The 16,893-nt window shown below is 62.4% G+C and overlaps 1 protein-coding gene across 1 annotated transcript; it reads left to right on the top strand.

Moving 5' to 3' along the window:
• Positions 1–49: 49 nt before the first annotated feature.
• Positions 50–16,546, top strand: DVL2 (dishevelled segment polarity protein 2). The gene is made up of 15 exons (XM_078850833.1): positions 50–445; positions 4,499–4,568; positions 4,949–5,094; positions 5,842–5,951; positions 7,197–7,329; positions 7,953–8,043; positions 8,158–8,227; positions 8,894–9,033; positions 9,390–9,466; positions 10,516–10,583; positions 11,113–11,247; positions 11,346–11,477; positions 12,582–12,758; positions 13,461–13,685; positions 14,155–16,546. Exons 1-15 carry the CDS (start codon positions 255–257, stop codon positions 14,637–14,639), a joined length of 2,250 nt encoding a protein of 749 aa, XP_078706959.1. The 5' UTR covers positions 50–254; the 3' UTR covers positions 14,640–16,546.
• Positions 16,547–16,893: the final 347 nt, after the last annotated feature.

Genomic DNA, 16,893 nt, shown 5'->3' with positions numbered 1-16,893 from the left:
ACGCGCTATCTCAGAGTCGCGCGCACACGCTCGCACGCAGCGCCGTGACGCAGCCGCGCAGGGCGGCCCGCGTAGCGTAGGGACGCGACGGTCCCAGACATAGGAGGGTGGCTCGCGCGCGCGCGCGCGGGGGGCCGCCGCGCTTTCTCACCCCCCCCCGCCCCCTTCCGCGGCGGGATTGATTCGTTCCCGTCCGGCGGCGGCGGCGGCGGCGCAGGCGCGCTGGGCCGGGCCGGGCCGGGCCGGGCCGTACCATGGCGGCGGCGGCGGCCGGCGCGGGGGGGGCGGGCGAGACCAAGGTGATCTACCACCTGGACGAGGAGGAGACCCCCTACCTGGTGAAGATCCCGGTGCCCGCCGAGCGCATCACGCTGGGCCACGTCAAGGCGGCGCTGAGCCGGCCCGGCGCCAAGTACTTCTTCAAGAGCATGGACCAGGACTTCGGGTACCGGGGACCCAGGCGTCCGGGGGACCCGCCCCCTCCCTCCCCCCCGCCCGGGGGACCCCGCGCCCCCTCCCCCTTCCGGGGGGACCCAGGCGTCCGGGGGACCCGCCCCCCATTCCTCTTCCGGGGGGACCCAGGCGTCCGGGGGACCCCGCCCCCTCCCTCCTCTTCCCCCCCTGGGGGGACCCAGGCGTCCGGGGGACCCCACGCCCCATCTCTCTTCTGGGGGGACCCAGGCGTCCGGGGGACCCGCCCCCTCCCTCTTCTTCCCCCCCGGGGGGGACCCAGGCGTCCGGGGGAGCCCGCCCCCCATTCCTCTTCCGGGGGGACCCAGGCGTCTGGGGGACCCCGCCCCCTCCCTCCTCTTCCCCCCCTGGGGGGACCCAGGCGTCCGGGGGACCCCACGCCCCATCTCTCTTCTGGGGGGACCCAGGCGTCTGGGAGACCCCATCCCCTCCTTCCTCTTCCCCCCGCCCCCAGGCGGGACCCAGGCGTCCAGGGTCCCCGCCTCCTCCCTCCTCTTCCCCTCCCGGGGGGGACCCAGGTGTCCGGGGGAGCCCGCCCCCCATCCCTCTTCCGGGGGGACCCAGGCATCCGGGGGACCCCACGCCCAATCCCTCTTCCAGGGGGACCCAGGCGTCCGGGGGACCCCATCCCCTCCCTCCTCTTCCCCCCCCCCCCCGGGCGGGACCCAGGCGTCCAGGGGACCCCGCCCCCTCCCTCCTCTTCCCCCCCGGGGGAGACCCAGGAGTCTGGGGGAGCCCACCCCCATCCCTCTTCCGGGGGGACCCAGGTGTCCGGGAGACCCCACCTCCTTCCTCCTCTTCCTCCCCCCCCAGGGAAACTAGGCGTCCGGGGGACACTTTTCTCCGTCCCCCTTCTGCGGGGGGACCCACTTGTCTGGGAGACCCTGGGGCCCTCCATCATCCCCTTTTGGGGGGGGGGGGGCAGGTATCTGGGAGGCCCTGTGCCCCACCCCCCCCTTCAGGAGGACCCAGGAGTCCAGGGGACCCGGGCCCTTCCGTCATCCCACCTCTTAGGGGGACCCAGGCCTCCAGGAGACCCCTCCCCCCACCCCTGTGCTAGGGAGACCCCGGCGTCCGGCAGATCCCCGTTTCCCTGACCCCCACAGGTGTCCTTAGCGTGGGGAAGGACCCCTGCCGCTCCCCACCCCACCCTGTCCAGCTCCCCACCCTGTTCATAACACCGGGCGGCCGGGGCTGGCACCAGACCGGCTGGGGGCCAAATCCGGACCGCCCAGCGCTCTGGGACTGACCCGGACATCTTTTTGGTCTACTTATTACGATCCCTAGTGTGATGCTGATGATGATATTTTAATTTTCTCTGGGGCCTTGACTACACCTTGACCAAGAAATGCAGACCCGGACCAAAAATAATTGACTCCCCCTGCCGCGTGGGTACGGGGGCAGATAGACCATCCGGGTGGCGGAGCTGGGAGCGAGAAGGCAATATCCGGATGGTGGCGTAGATCCATAATACTTCAGAGCTGGGAGCGTATCAATAACACTAAGGATCCCTGGCCAGAACTGGCCACCCATCAATAGGAAGGGATAAATAACCCAGCGTAGAGGAATTTGCAATTCAAAATTGTGTCATTAATCTATCGGTAGGGGTCATAACGAAGCGGCAGGGGGTTTTAAATATCCAGGCTCAGCGCTGATTTATAAACAGGGCCCTACCGATCCACGAACAGCGCGTCACGGGTGGTAAATCTGGTCTCCCCCCTGTGAAATCTGGTCTCTTGTGGGCTTTTACCCTGTGCTACACAGATTTCACCGGGGAGACCAGCGTTTCTCAAAAGGGAGTTGCAGTGGAGGGGATTTTAGGGCGGGGGGGTTCTGGTTTTGCTACCTTTACTTCTGCGCCGCCCTTGGAGCTGGGCGGCCGGACAGCAGCGGCTGCTGACGGAGGGCCCAGCAGTGCAGACGTAAGGGTGGCAATCCCCTACCATGCCATCCTTCTGCCCTGCCTTCAGAGCTGGGCTCTTGGCCAGCAGCCGCCGCTCTCCTGTTGCCCAGCTCTGAAGCAATGCCACCGCCAGCAGCCGTAACCTTGCAACCCCTCCCCCACGGCTCCTTTTTGGGTCAGGACCCCTGCAATTCCAACACCGTGACACTTCAGATTCAACAAGCTGAAATAATGAAATTAACGATTTTTAAAATCCTATGACCGTGACGTTGACCAAAATGGACCGTGAATTTGCTAGGGCCCTCTTTAGAAACGAACGCGCTATCTCAGAGTTGACAAATAATGTAGCTGTGGGGCTGACTCCCATACCGCTTTGGGGTTATAAACGACGGAATGCATAAATCGGTCATAAATGACAAATAATGCAATATGGCTTATGGTTTAAGCACATATCGGCCTGGAGATACGTATGATATGATGGCGAGCTATCTACTTCCAAAAATACGGTATAAATAGGTTTTTCAAAATTAGACTTCTTAAAATAATTTTGGTGGATAATATCTATGTTTGAAAGAGGGGTTTTTTCCCCCTGATTTGTATCGATTTTAAATTTTCACAGTAGGTGCAAAATTAGGGGGTTGAAGTGTTTTTAATGCTTGTCGATATTGGGTGTGTCAACGGCGTGAAATTATGCGGGTGGGAATATTTTTTTCAATTGTGATCAATTTTAAATTTTCACCGTTGTGCAAAAGATCATAGCGTTTTTCAGGTTTATCGATCTAAATTCTCGCAGTGGCGTGAAATTATGGGATTGAAGCATTTTCCCCCCATTTTTTATCAGTTATACATTTGCACAATTGTGGGTTTTAAGTCTGCTTTTTATTACCTGTATGGATTTAAACTTTCACGGTTGTGGGAAATTATCGGGCGGGTCAGACGCTGATTATTTAATGACCGCGAGTGTTAAGATTCAAAGAGTTAAAGCTTTATAACCGTGAAAACACAAATGGTCAACATCACGTGTCAAAGTAGCCTTAAATGAAACTCGAATGAGTTCTCAAGAATCATTTTTCTTATGTTTCCTACCTGTAAACTTTGATTATTATCCGTGGTGAAATCGATGTTTACCGACATTTACCCATAAAACTCTAATCTTTCCAAGCCTGGATATAAATATTGGGTTAATAATTATTAATTGTAACCCGACATGGATTTTGTTATAAATGATACCACATATATATAGGATTATTAATCGTCAGGCATAGATTTTAGCGTATAAATAACACAATAGAGATGTGAAGTGATTCATAAATAGCATTCTCTATACATTTGGAGTTATGAGTAACTAATAACGCTGAAAATACAGACATTTGATTATAAAGGACAATAGTCAAAATAGACACAGAATTGTGAAAATATTTCTGGTCCGTAGAAGTTGCTAAATTCTTTTTAACGGAATAAATAAATAAAAACCGAGATTGTCAATCTCTTTTTCATTCAGTTCATTGAGAAATTCTAAATTCGCTTTCCTCCAGTGTAAAACATTGACCCCAGCCTCTGGCAGTCTGCATCTGAGCTACTCATATAGGTTGATTAAAATATCCAGACCCATCCGAGCATGGGAAATCTTTGGTCAAGGGAAGCAGGCATTTTCCACGGCCCTCAAAATTGTTAACGATCCTCTGGAACATCTTTGTAGGGATTTGAAGTCCAACGTCCTGGCTGAATTTCCAGCCAGGCTTATTCCATTCGGCCTCCCTAAAATCCCCCTCCTCGTACCCGAGTGTAATTATTTCTCTGCTTCAAGTGCCACACGCCTCGACTGAGATCCCACCACGCTAGGTGCTGTATAAACAGAACAGTCCCTGCCTTAAATTGTTGTGTGGTGTCACTGTGTGGCTGTTAGTCGGCTTCTGTGTCCCACCCCAGAGGTGGCTGCATCTCCGCACCGGGCGAGGGATCCCCGTATAAACAGCCACCCCTTCCCCAGAGGCGGCTGCCTTGCATGAGGGATCCCTGTATAAACAGCCATCCCTTCCCCAGAGATGGCTGCATCTCAGCGCCGGGTGAGGGATGCCTGGTCACATGGCCGCTCTAACCTCTTTCCATTTCTCTCCGCTGTAGGGTTGTCAAGGAGGAGATTTCAGACGACAATGCGAAGCTGCCCTGTTTCAACGGGAGAGTCGTCTCCTGGGTATGGCTGTGTGGGTCGTTCTCATTACTACAGGAAGTTGCATTGGGGCATAGAAATCCCTGCGATTGGTCAGACCCAGAGGCCCATCTAGCCTGGTCTCCTGCCCCTTCCCCACCATCCCAGATCAGGCCTGTGGGCCCATCTAGCCTACGCGCTATCTCAGAGTGCACTGTCCCGGGTCAGGCCAATGGGGCCCATCTAGCCCGGTATCCCGCCTGCTGCCCTGGATCAGACCAGTGGGCTGCCTAAGCCTACTATGGTCCCTCCCCTGCCCAGATCAGACAGCGGGGGAGCGGGGGGGGTTTCTGGTTCAGGGGCCGTGGGATGGTTTAGTCCAAGGCAGCTCACGCACCCTTTGTCCCCCCCATCCCCTCCCCAAGCTGGTGTCTTCGGAGACCCCCCAGCCCGAGCCGGTGCCGACTCCCGCAGAGACCCGACCGGAGCCCTCGCCCCCGCCGCCCCCCCTGCCCCCGCTGCCCGTGGAGAGGACCAGCGGCATCGGGGACTCCCGGCCCCCCTCCTTCCAGTGAGTACGGGATGGGGGGGGGGGAAGGGTCTACCTCTCAGAACTGGGGGGTGTAATCTTCTGCATGGGGGGGTGTGGAAGAGTCCAATTGCCAGTATTGGGGGGAGCCACTTATCAGGTGGGAGAGTCCACCTGGAGTACTGGGGAGGGGTTTTAAATCCTCTGCATTGGGGATGGAAGAGTCCACTGCCGGTATTGGGAGGAACCACTGATCATGGAAAGGACAGGGTGGAAGAGTCCACTTGCCAGTATTGGGGTGGGGGGGTTAAATCTTGTGCACTGGGTGGTGGAAGAGCACACGTGCAGTACAGAGGGAGTGGAAGAGTTCACCTGCCACTATTAGAGGATTTACACACACACACACACACACCCAGTATTGAGGGGTGGAACAGTCCACCTGCCCTTACTAGGGATGGAGGAAGAAAATCCTCTGTATTGGGGTGGGTGGAAGAGTCCACCTCCCAAAAAACAGGGGAGGGATGGAAGGGTCCACCGGCCGGTATGGGTTGGGGGGTGGGTGGACCATAATCCTGGGTAATCCCCAGACCTGATTGCAATAGGTCAGATTGGAAGAGTCCACTGACTAAGCAGGGAGGTTTAAGGGACCGTGCGCAAGTGGGGGAGAGCAGTGGAGACTTTGGAAGAGTCCACAGGTGACAGGTGGGGGGAGGTGGAAGGGGCCATCTTCCTCAGGTGGAGGGGCAGCAGCGGTGGACCCCAACAGTAACCAACCGTGGGTCTTTGCAGCCCTAACATCTCGGGCAGCCGGGAGAACCTGGAGCACGAGACGGAGACGGAGTCGGTCGTGTCGCTGCGGAGGGAGAGGCCACGGCGCCGGGAGAGCACGGAGCATGGTGGTGAGGGGCCCCCGAACCAGCCAGGACTCCTGGGTTCTCTCCCCAGCTCTGGGAGGGGAGTGGAGGCTGGTGGGTTAGAGCAGGGGGGGCTGGGAGCCAGGACTCCTGGGTTCTCTCCCCGGCTCTGGGAGGGGAGTGGGGGCTGGTGGGTCAGAGCAGGGGGGGCTGGGAGCCAGGACTCCTGGGTTCTCTCCCCGGCTCTGGGAGGGGAGTGGGGGCTGGTGGGTCAGAGCAGTGGGGGCTGGGAGCCAGGACTCCTGGGTTCTCTCCCTGGCTCTGGGAGGGGAGTGGGGGCTGGTGGGTCAGAGCAGGGGGGGCTGGGAGCCAGGACTCCTGGGTTCTCTCCCCGGCTCTGGGAGGGGAGTGGGGGCTGGTGGGTCAGAGCAGGGGGGGCTGGGAGCCAGGACTCCTGGGTTCTCTCCCTGGCTCTGGGAAGGGAGTGGGGGCTGGTGGGTCAGAGCAGGGGGCTGGGAGCCAGGACTCCTGGGTTCTCTCCCCGGCTCTGGGAGGGGAGTGGGGGCTGGTGGGTCAGAGCAGGGGGGGCTGGGAGCCAGGACTCCTGGGTTCTCTCCCTGGCTCTGGGAAGGGAGTGGGGGCTGGTGGGTCAGAGCAGGGGGCTGGGAGCCAGGACTCCTGGGTTCTCTCCCCGGCTCTGGGAGGGGAGTGGGGGCTGGTGGGTCAGAGCAGGGGGGGCTGGGAGCCAGGACTCCTGGGTTCTCTCCCTGGCTCTGGGAAGGGAGTGGGGGCTGGTGGGTCAGAGCAGGGGGCTGGGAGCCAGGACTCCTGGGTTCTCTCCCCGGCTCTGGGAGGGGAGTGGGGGCTGGTGGGTCAGAGCAGGGGGGGCTGGGAGCCAGGACTCCTGGGTTCTCTCCCCGGCTCTGGGAGGGGAGTGGGGGCTGGTGGGTCAGAGCAGGGGGGGCTGGGAGCCAGGACTCCTGGGTTCTCTCCCCGGCTCTGGGAGGGGAGTGGGGGCTGGTGGGTCAGAGCAGGGGGCGGGGAGCCAGGACTCCTGGGTTCTCTCCCCAGCTCTGGGAGGGGAGTGGAGGCTGGTGGGTTAGAGCAGGGGGGGGGCTGGGAGCCAGGACTCCTGGGTTCTCTCCCCGGCTCTGGGAGGGGAGTGGGGGCTGGTGGGTCAGAGCAGGGGGGGCTGGGAGCCAGGACTCCTGGGTTCTCTCCCTGGCTCTGGGAAGGGAGTGCGACCGTCGCCTCAGCCTCCTGACCCTGGCCCTATTCCCCCCACCACAGGCGGGCACCGGCCGAATGGGCAGTCGCGGCTGGAACGACACCTGGCCGGCTATGAGAGCTCGTCCACCCTGCTGACCAGTGAGATCGAGACCACCAGCCTGTGCGACTCAGATGACGACGACACCATGAGCAGGTGGGGAGGGCATGAAGGAGAAACCCATGGGGATCCTGGTGGTGGTGGCATTAAATTCAGGGGCAAATCCAGGGTGGAATCCAGGAGCAAACCCCATGGGAGTCCCCCTGGTTGAGGGGGAACCAGAGTAAACTTGGAGGGTCCCCCTGGTGGAGGGAGGGGAGTTGGGGGTCTCCCTGGTGGAGGGAAGATATAGGGGTAAGGTAACCCAGCAGGGTGGTGCTGGTGTGGGGGTTCCCCATGGTGGTGGGATCTGGGGGCAGGGCAACCCAGCGGGATGCTGCTGGTGTGGGGCAGGGAGTTGGGGGTTCCCCGTGGTGGTGGGATCTGGGGACAGGATAACGAAGTGGGATGTGCTGTTGTGGGGCAGGGAAATGGAGGGTCCCCGTGGTGGCAGAGAATCCAGGGGCCGGGTAACCTGGTGGGGGAAAGAGAGTCGGGGACAGAAGTTCCATGGGGACCCCTGGGGTGAGATTGGCCCCAGGGGTGGGACAAACCCCAGGATGGGTTCCCCAGGATGTTGGGGGGAGGGGTGGAGGATATGCCCCCTGGGGGAGGGGTCGGGGCAGCCTGCCTCCTGCAGCCCCAGCCATAACCTCCATTTTCGCCCCCTCCACCCCCAGGTTCAGCAGCTCCACAGAACAGAGCAGCGCCTCCCGCCTCCTCAAGCGCCACCGGAGGCGGCGGAAGCAGCGCCCCCCGCGCCTGGAGCGGGTAAGAGCCTGGCCCCGTGTCAGGGAGGGAGGGAGGGAGCAAGCAGGGGGCGGGCGGGGGGTTGTATTGCCTCTGCCCCACTGACTCCACCCCCCAACCCCCATTTCGTTTCAGACGTCTTCCTTCAGCAGCGTCACCGACTCTACCATGTCACTCAACATCATCACGGTCACCCTCAACATGGGTAAGTGGGGAGGGGGCTGTGGGGGTGGGGGCCAGGTGGGAGGAGGGGATTTGGAGGAAGCTCTGGTTGTGTGTGGGGGAAATGGAAGGTACCAACGGGGTGGGGGGGGGGGGAGAATGGAAGAGTCCAAGTGCGTGGGGAGTGGGGAAGAGAATGGAAGATTTCAAGTAGGGAGCTCTGTGTGTGTGTGTGTGGGGGGGGGTGAGAATAGAAGATTCCAAGTTGGGGGGTGGGGGGTAGCATGGAAGATGGACAGGATGGGAGGGAGACAATGGAAGATTCCAAGAGTGTGGGGTCAATGGGGGGATAGAGTGGAAGATTCCAAGCGGGTGGGGAAAGAAGGGAAGAAGATTCCAATGGGGGGAGAGAATGGAAGATTCCAAGTGGGTCGGGAAAGAAGAGAAGAGAGAATGGAAAATGCCAACTGGCGGGAAATGAGAAGGGAGAGAATGGAAGATTCCATGAGTGTGGGGTCAATGGGGGGAAAGAGTGGAAGATTCCAAGTGGGTGGGGAAAGAAGGGAAGAGACTGGAAGATTCCAAGTGGGGAGGGGGAGAGAATGGAAGATTCCAAGTGAGGGGTAATGATGGGGGGGAAGGGAAGGTTCCAAGAGGAGGCGGAGCCTCCTTCGCTGACCCTGCCCTCCCCCTCCTCTCTCCCCGGCAGAGAAGTACAACTTCCTGGGCATCTCCATCGTGGGGCAGAGCAACGAGCGGGGGGACGGAGGCATCTACATCGGCTCCATCATGAAGGGGGGGGCCGTGGCAGCTGACGGGCGCATTGAGCCAGGGGATATGCTGCTGCAGGTACGACACCTCCCCGGACCCCCCTGTAGCTGGGGGCACCGGTCACTGAGAGATTGGGGGTTCCTCCGGTTGGGCCAGGCGCTGCGCAGGGCCCCCGTCACACCATGTGCTGCACAGACCGCCTGTCCCCCCCTCTAAGATTGGGGTCTGGCTCCCAGCCCCCTGCTCTAACCCACCAGCCCCCACTTCCCTCCCAGAGCTGGGGAGAGAACCCAGAAGTCCTGGCTCCCAGCCCCCCCTGCTCTAACCCACTAGACCCCACTCCTCTCCCAGAACCGTGGAATGAACCCAGGCGTCCGCTGCTCACCCTGCCTTGGAAGGCGTCGTCTCAGTTTGTGTTGCACTTTCCCCCACAGGTGAACGACATTAACTTTGAGAACATGAGCAACGACGACGCCGTCAGAGTCCTGAGGGAGATCGTCCACAAGCCGGGGTGAGTGGGGGACACCTGCTGTCTTGGGGGGTGGGGCGAGGTTGGAGGGGTGCCCCAGGACCCCGGAATGAGACACGGGCCATGGCTAAAGTTGATCGCAAGGTCACTTGTGGTGGATGGGCCTTACCTAGGATCCCCTCGCTGGTAATTTTACTCCTGGGGGCATTCTGCGCCAAAAAATTTGCAAATTCTGCGCCAAAAATTTGCAAATTCTGCGCACAATATTTTAAAATTCTGCAAATTTTATTTGTCAAAGTAACACTGCATAATCATGCCAGTTTCAATGATTTTGGTTATTTATTTCCAAATATCTGTTGTCGATATAGACACACGCACAAATTCCCCCAGGAGAAGAGACTTAAAGTAACCCCCCTGTTTCTCTGCCCCCTCCCCTCATCCTAGAACTCAGACGGGGGGCCAGATACCCACAAATCTGTCCCCCCAACACAGCCCAGCCATGGTGCCCCCCCCAATACACCCAAAACCTGTCCTCGCAAGAGCCCAGTCGTGGTGCCCCCGCACCCAGCCAATATACCCAAAGTCCTCCCCAGCCCAGGTACCCCCATCCTCCCTTCCTGGAGCCCAGCCGCAGGGCCCCCCCCTTACCCAGATCCCCACACCCACCCCAGGGATCCAGAGGGAGAAACAGCCCATTTCTGTGGAGGAAAGGAAATTTGGCGCACACAACGTTAATTTCCGCAAAAATTCTGCATTGTGCAGTGGCGCACAATTCCCCCAGGAGCTGTCATTAGCCCTGGAAACTGGGACGGTGGAAGATCTAAGTCTGGTCCTAGGGCGGCACTAGGGGGCACCGTGCTGCCGGGGGTGGGGTTGGGGCCGGGGCCCTCTCCCCACTGTCAGAACCAATTCCTTCATGTCCTTCCCCAAAATCGCTGTCAAGCTGTTAAACAGCCGCCCCGCCCCAGAGGTGGCTGCATCTCAGCGCCGGGCGAGGGGTCCCTGGGTAACCAGCTGCCCCGCCCCAGAGGTGGCCACATCTCAATGGCAGGAGGGAGTTGGGGTTCACCTCCACCCCCTTTTTCTTACAGCCCGATCGTGCTGACAGTGGCCAAATGCTGGGACCCTTCCCCCCAGGGGTACTTCACGCTGCCCAGGAGTAAGTACTGACGCCCCAAAACCATTGCTGCCAGGTGCTGGCTCTTTACGCCAGCATCTCCCCCTTGGCTCAGAGTTTGTGGGTGATTGGGTTGCCCTCTCTGAAGTATGGGGGTGTCTTATATCTCTCAGTCATGATCTGTGGGGTCCCCAGCTCCGTGGGGTGGCGATTTTGGGGTGATATGTCATTTGGGGTGCGACTGTGTCACCCTCCCAAGTCTGGAATTTGGGGGTGCTTCGTGGTGGAGGGTTTGAAAGGGGGGTGCTGAGGAGAGAAAATCATCGACGTGTGGGGTGCTTCTCTGCCTGGTTGGTGGGGTTGTGTCTGGGGGAGGGAGTTGTAGCTAGCAGGGGGGGCTCCCCAGGGGCACCCTGTCTCTGAGAGTCAGACGTCACATGTGGGGGGTATATTGGGTGAGGCTGGGATTGGGGGATGAGATGGGGGGGCTGTGAGTGCGGGGCGGGGCTGCTTTTCAAGAGCCGACTCAGCATTTCCTCCTGCCCCTTCCCTCCCCCTTTTCCCCCCCCAGATGAGCCCATCCAACCCATCGACCCGGCTGCCTGGGTCTCCCACTCGGCCGCCCTGACCGGCGCCTTCGCCGCCTACCCCGGGACCACCTCCATGAGCACCATCACCTCCGGGAGCTCCGTCGCCGAGACCGAGCGTGAGTAACGGCACCCCCTGGAGGGGACGGGCCCCGGGCCCCACTCCCTGCCAGCCAGTCCCCGCCCCATGGCGGTCCCACGGCTCCTTTCTCCGCAGGCTTCGACGACTTCAATCTGTCGGTCCACACGGACATGGCGTCCGTCACCAAAGCCATGGCGTCCCCGGAGTCGGGGCTGGAGGTCCGCGACCGCATGTGGCTGAAAATCACCATTCCCAACGCCTTCCTGGGTAGGTCTCGGGGGGCCCCGGGCGCCTTGGCCACCGGGGGGCGCCGCTCGGCCCGGCGGAGGGGTCAGCGTCGAGAGCATCCCCTGCTGAGCCCCCTGCCCCACAGTGCCCCCTAGCCTGCTGGGGGAGAGCATCCCCTGCTGAGCCCCCTGCCCCACAGCGCCCCCTAGTGCCGCCCCGGGGCCAGCGCCGCCTGCCAAACCCCACTCCCTGCCCCACAGCACCGCCCTGGGGCCGGCCCTGCCTACCAGGGGAGAGCGCCCCATGCCGAGCTTCCTGCCCCCTAGCGCCGCCCTGGGGCCAGTCCTGCCTGTCACAGGACAGCACCCCCTGCCGAGCCCCCTCCCTGTCCCTCAGGGCCGCCCTGGGGCCAGCCCCGCCTATCAGGGGAGAGTGCCCCCTGCCAAGCCCCCTGCCCCGCTCCCAGCCCCACAGCGCTGCCCTGGGACCAGCCCCGCCTGCTGGGGGAGAGCATCCCCTGCTGAGCCCCCTGCCCCACAGCGCCCCATAGTGCCGCCCTGGGGCCAGCGCCACCTGCTGAGCCCCGCACCCCACTCCCTGCCCCACAGCAGGGCCCTGGGGCCAGCCCTGCCTACCGGGGGAGAGCGCCCTGTGCTGAGCTCCCTGCCCTACAGCACCCCCTAGCTCCGCCCTGGGCCAGTCCTGCCTGCCCACGAGAAAGTGCCCCCTGCCGAGCCCCCCGCCCCTGCACCCAGCCCCACAGCGCCGCCCTGGGGCCAGCCCCGCCTGCCACGGGAGAGCGCCCCCTGCCGAGCCCCCCGCCCTGCTCCCTGCCCCACAGCGCCCCCTAGCGCCGCCCTGGGGCCAGTCCTGCCTGCCATGGGAGAGCGCCCCCTACCGAGCCCCTTCCCTGCCCCACAGGGCCACCCTGGGGCCAGCCCGGCCTGCAAGGGGAGAGCGCCCCCTGCCGAGCCCCCCGCCCCGAGCCCCACAGCGCCGCCCTGGGGCCAGCCCCGCCTGCCACGGGAGAGCGCCCCTTGCCCCGCTCCCTGCCCCACAGCGCCCCCTAGTGCCGCCCTGGGGCTAGCCCCGCCTGCCGGGGAAGAGCGCCTCCTGCTGAGCCCCCCGCTCCCTCCCCCCCAGGCTCGGACGTGGTGGACTGGCTGTATCACCACGTCGAGGGCTTCCAGGACCGGCGGGAGGCGCGGAAATACGCCAGCAACCTGCTGAAAGCCGGCTTCATCCGGCACACGGTGAACAAGATCACGTTCTCCGAGCAATGCTACTATGTCTTCGGGGACCTGCGTGGCTGCGAGAACTGTGAGCGCCCCCCCTGCCCCCCCGGGCCCCCCACCCCCGGGGCACTGAGCCGGAGCTCCAGGCTGCGGGGGGCTCTGCTGGGGAACAGGGGCCAGGCCCGATCGGCGGCCCGGGGGGGATGCCCGTTGCAAGAGCTGGCGCCAGGCTGGGGTGTCTCAAACGAGGGGATCCCCCCCCCCCGCCCCGTCTTTCCCGACCGGGGATCGGTCGATCCCTGCACCCCTCTGGGCCGACTCACCCCCACCCTGATCATCTCCCCCGCAGCCCGTGGGCTCGGGGCTGGGGAGGGAAGCGGGGGAGCCAGGACTCCTGGGTTCTTCTGTAAGCTCCTTGCCCAACAGGCCAGTCAGACCACAAGCCTGGGGCCGGATTTGAACCGGCGCCCCCTAGAGGGGACAGGCCCCGTGCCCCATTCTCCGCCCCCCTGAGTCAGTCAGTCCCCGCCCTGGGGCGGGTGGGAGCCAGCGCCCCCTAGAGGGGACGGGCCCCGTGCCCCATTCCCCGCCCTCCTGAGTCAGCCAGTGGGTGCCCTGGGGCCGGGTGGGAGCCAGCACCCCCTAGAGGGGATGGGCCCTGTGCCCCATTCCCCAGCCCCCTTGAGCCAGCCAGGCCCCGCCCTGGGGCCGGGTGGGAGCCGGCGCCCCCTAGTGGGGGCCAAACACAGCTGACCTGTACGCCTGACCCTCCCCTTCTCCCTTCCAGACATGGCCAACCTCTCCCTCAACGACAACGACGGCTCGAGCGGGGCCTCGGACCAGGACACGCTGGCCCCGCTCCCGCTGCCCGGGGCCACGCCCTGGCCCCTGATGCCCACCTTCTCCTACCAGTACCCGGCCCCGCACCCCTACAGCCCCCAGCCCCCGCCCTACCACGAGCTCTCCTCCTACAGCTACGGCATGGGCAGCGCCGGGAGCCAGCACAGCGAGGGTGAGCGACGCGGGGGCCGCCTGGTTCCATCCCCCGGGAAGGGGAGGGGAGTGAGGTCTAGTGGTTAGAGCAGGGGGGGATGGGCGGCAGGACTCCTGGGTTCTCTCCCTGCCTCTGGGAGGGGAGTGGGGTCTAGTGGTTAGAGCAGGGGGGATGGGCGGCAGGACTCCTGGGTTCTCTCCCCGCCTCTGGGAGAGGAGTGGGGTCTAGTGGTTAGAGCAGGAGAGGATGGGTGGCAGGACTCCTGGGTTCTCTCCCCGCCTCTGGGAGGGGAGTGGGGTCTAGTGGTTAGAGCAGGAGAGGATGGGTGGCAGGACTCCTGGGTTCTCTCCCTGGCTCTGGGAGGGGAGTGGGGTCTGGTGGTTAGAGCGGGGGGGGGGGCTGGGAGCCAGGACTCCTGGGTTCACTGTGTAATGGGGTGGTCCCTGTGGATCTGAAGGTCGCTGACCACCCCCCGGTCTCGTTGCAGGGAGCCGGAGCAGCGGCTCCAACCGGAGCGACGGGGGCGGTGGGGGCCGGGGGAAGGCCAAGGACGAGAAGGCGGCCCCCGACTCCAAGTCGGGCAGCGGCAGCGAATCGGAGTACTCGACCCGCAGCAGCCTGCGGCGGGCGGAGCCGGGGGGCGGAGCCGGCGGGGGAGGCCCCGCCCCGGCAGTGGGCGGGGCCGAGGCGGGCGGGGCTCCTCAGCGCAGTCACCATAGCTTGGTGAGCAGCATGCGGTCCCACCACTCCCTCCACTCCTACGGGCCCCCCGGCGTGCCCCTGCCCTACAACCCCATGATGGTGATGATGATGCCCCCCGGGCCCCCCAGCGCCGGCCCCGCCTCCGTGCAGCCCCCCGGCGCCCCCCCGGTCCGCGACCTGGCCTCGGTGCCCCCCGAGCTCACCGCCAGCCGCCAGTCCTTCCACATGGCCATGGGCAACCCCAGCGAGTTCTTCGTCGACGTCATGTGACCTGCTGGCCGCCCCCGGAGCCGTCTGACGCCCCGGGGCCCGCCCCGCCACCTGTGTGTCATGTGACCCAGCCCGTCGGCACCTCAACCTCCATGTTGCCTTGATGCCCCGTGACCTCCGTCCAAGCCAAGCAGCCTTGAGAAGCCACCTGGCCGAACTCCTGGCCACGTGGCTGTCACTCGTTGCCTTGAGATCACGTGACCTGCCATCCACTCGGAGCCTTCGGATGCCATGTGACCAACCAGTGTCACGTGATCTCCATCCACACAGCCTTTTGGGGGGGTCACGTGAGGCAGCCTTGACCTCTAGCCACAGAGCCTTCCGGAGTCATGCGACCCACCCGCGTGGCCATTTGTGGTCATGTGACAGCCCGCGGCAGCCATGTCCTCCTGTGACCTCTGGCCACGGAGCCTTCCGGGGTCGCGTGACTGACTTCGTGGCCACCTGGATGTCACGTGACCAAGACCGGTGCCCGATTCCCTGTGATCATGTGACACCCCGCCCCCACCCCCCCACACACACCACGTCCCTGACATCAGACAGGCTCCATCAACCAAGTCTTCCGTGGTCACGTGACCACTTGTGGCCCTTCGTGACTCAGTCTTCCTGTCCTGTCGCTGCCTTGATGTCGCGTGACCGGCGCTTGGTCCGGTGACTTCGTTTCCCCGGGCCACCTGACGGCCGTTTCCTATCCCGTGCCCTGCCGCCAGCGGCCCCACGAGTGGCCAGTTCTGGTCAGGTGGTCGCCCTCCGGGGCCACGCGGCCTTTCTTAAAGTCACATGACCCGGCACAGGGTCACGGGACCCACTGCTGGGGAGCAAAGCCAGGACTGGGGGCTCGAGCCGGGGCTTTCTCTCCAGTTTTTGGGCGGTACTGTCCCAAACCACCCCTCCCCCCGTTGGTACTGACGCCCCCGCCCCCCCCCAAACCCCGGCGCCGCTCGGTACCGCCCCCCGGTGTGGATGAAGTGACCAGATCTTTTTTCCTCCCGAAAAGATCCTTTTTTATAACTTTTTTTTTATTATCGATTTTTAAAAAACAAAAAAACCCACCACGTTCTTTGAGACATTTTTATAAACGTTCTTTGTATTAAAAAAAAAAAATGCACAGTTTTGGAAAGGTCCTACCCCATTTTATCCTCCCTGGCCCCCCAAACTCACATAATCAGGGTGTCTGATTGAGATGGGGGTCTAATTACCCTCGCCTCCCCCCTTCCCCCCCCCCCCCCCCCCAGCAAGCTATGACCCCTCTCTGCCTGCAGGCACGGTCAACTACAAGCTTCCCTCGACTCCGTCCTTCCTTTCCTCCCCCTCTTGCATTTGGGGGGCAACCCCTCTCCCCCCTGGCCAATATTGACCTCTCTGGTCTGGACCCAGGAGGTCAATCTTGGGATGCTGGGGGGGGTGGGGGGGTGGAAAGCGGGGCGTTTCTGATGGGGAAGTCAAGACCACTTTAGGTTGGAGAGTTGGGGGGATATTCCCGATCCGCCCCTGTTGCTTGGGGGGCTCCGAGGTGGCTCGGATCACCCCCAAGGGGTGGCAATTCTGTTTCCCTCAACACACAGCATATGTACCCCCCCATAAACGGTTCTGGGGCCCCCCTTTTCTCCAGCCCCTCACATAGGCTCTGTACCCCTACTAATGGGGTGGGGGGTCCTCCATTTCTCCAGCCCCCTACGTACACTACCTACCCCCTAAATGGGGCTGGGGGATCCCCATTTCTCTAGCTCCACACATAGGGTACATACCCCCATAATTGGTGCTGGGGGTCCCCCATTTCTCTTAGCAGTGCCCCTCCACTGCTGAGGGGGTGGGGGGCATGGTAGCAGAATCTTATTTTGAATAATGTATTTATTTTTAGCTCTTTGTGTATTAAAAGAACAATAAAAATATAAAAATAAAGCAAAGGGATAAAAAAAAATATCGGGGCGCATGGGCGGGGCTATCTGGGCTCCTGGGTTGGTTGGGGGTCCAGTTCTGGCCCTTCTTGGTCTAAGGTGCTTAGCTGCTGCCCCTCACCCCAGTATCTGAGCAAGGGGGTAAGAGCTGGGGGGCTGGGAGCCAGGACTCCTGGGTTCTCTCCTCGGCTCTGGGAGGGGACTGGGGTCTGGGGGGTGAGAGCAGAGGGGGCTGGGAGCCAGGACTCCTGGGTTCTCCCTGGATCTGGGAGGGGAGTGGGGTCTAGGGATGTGTGTCCCCCCCAGCTGAGGCTCTGGCCCACTGACTCCAGTAGACCTATGAGCCCCCAAATGCA

Source organism: Lepidochelys kempii, chromosome 28 (assembly GCF_965140285.1).
Source record: "Lepidochelys kempii isolate rLepKem1 chromosome 28, rLepKem1.hap1, whole genome shotgun sequence".
Taxonomy (NCBI): Eukaryota; Metazoa; Chordata; order Testudines; family Cheloniidae; genus Lepidochelys; species Lepidochelys kempii.
Note: the sequence above shows the minus strand (reverse complement) of the source record. Positions and strands in the feature narration are given on the sequence as shown.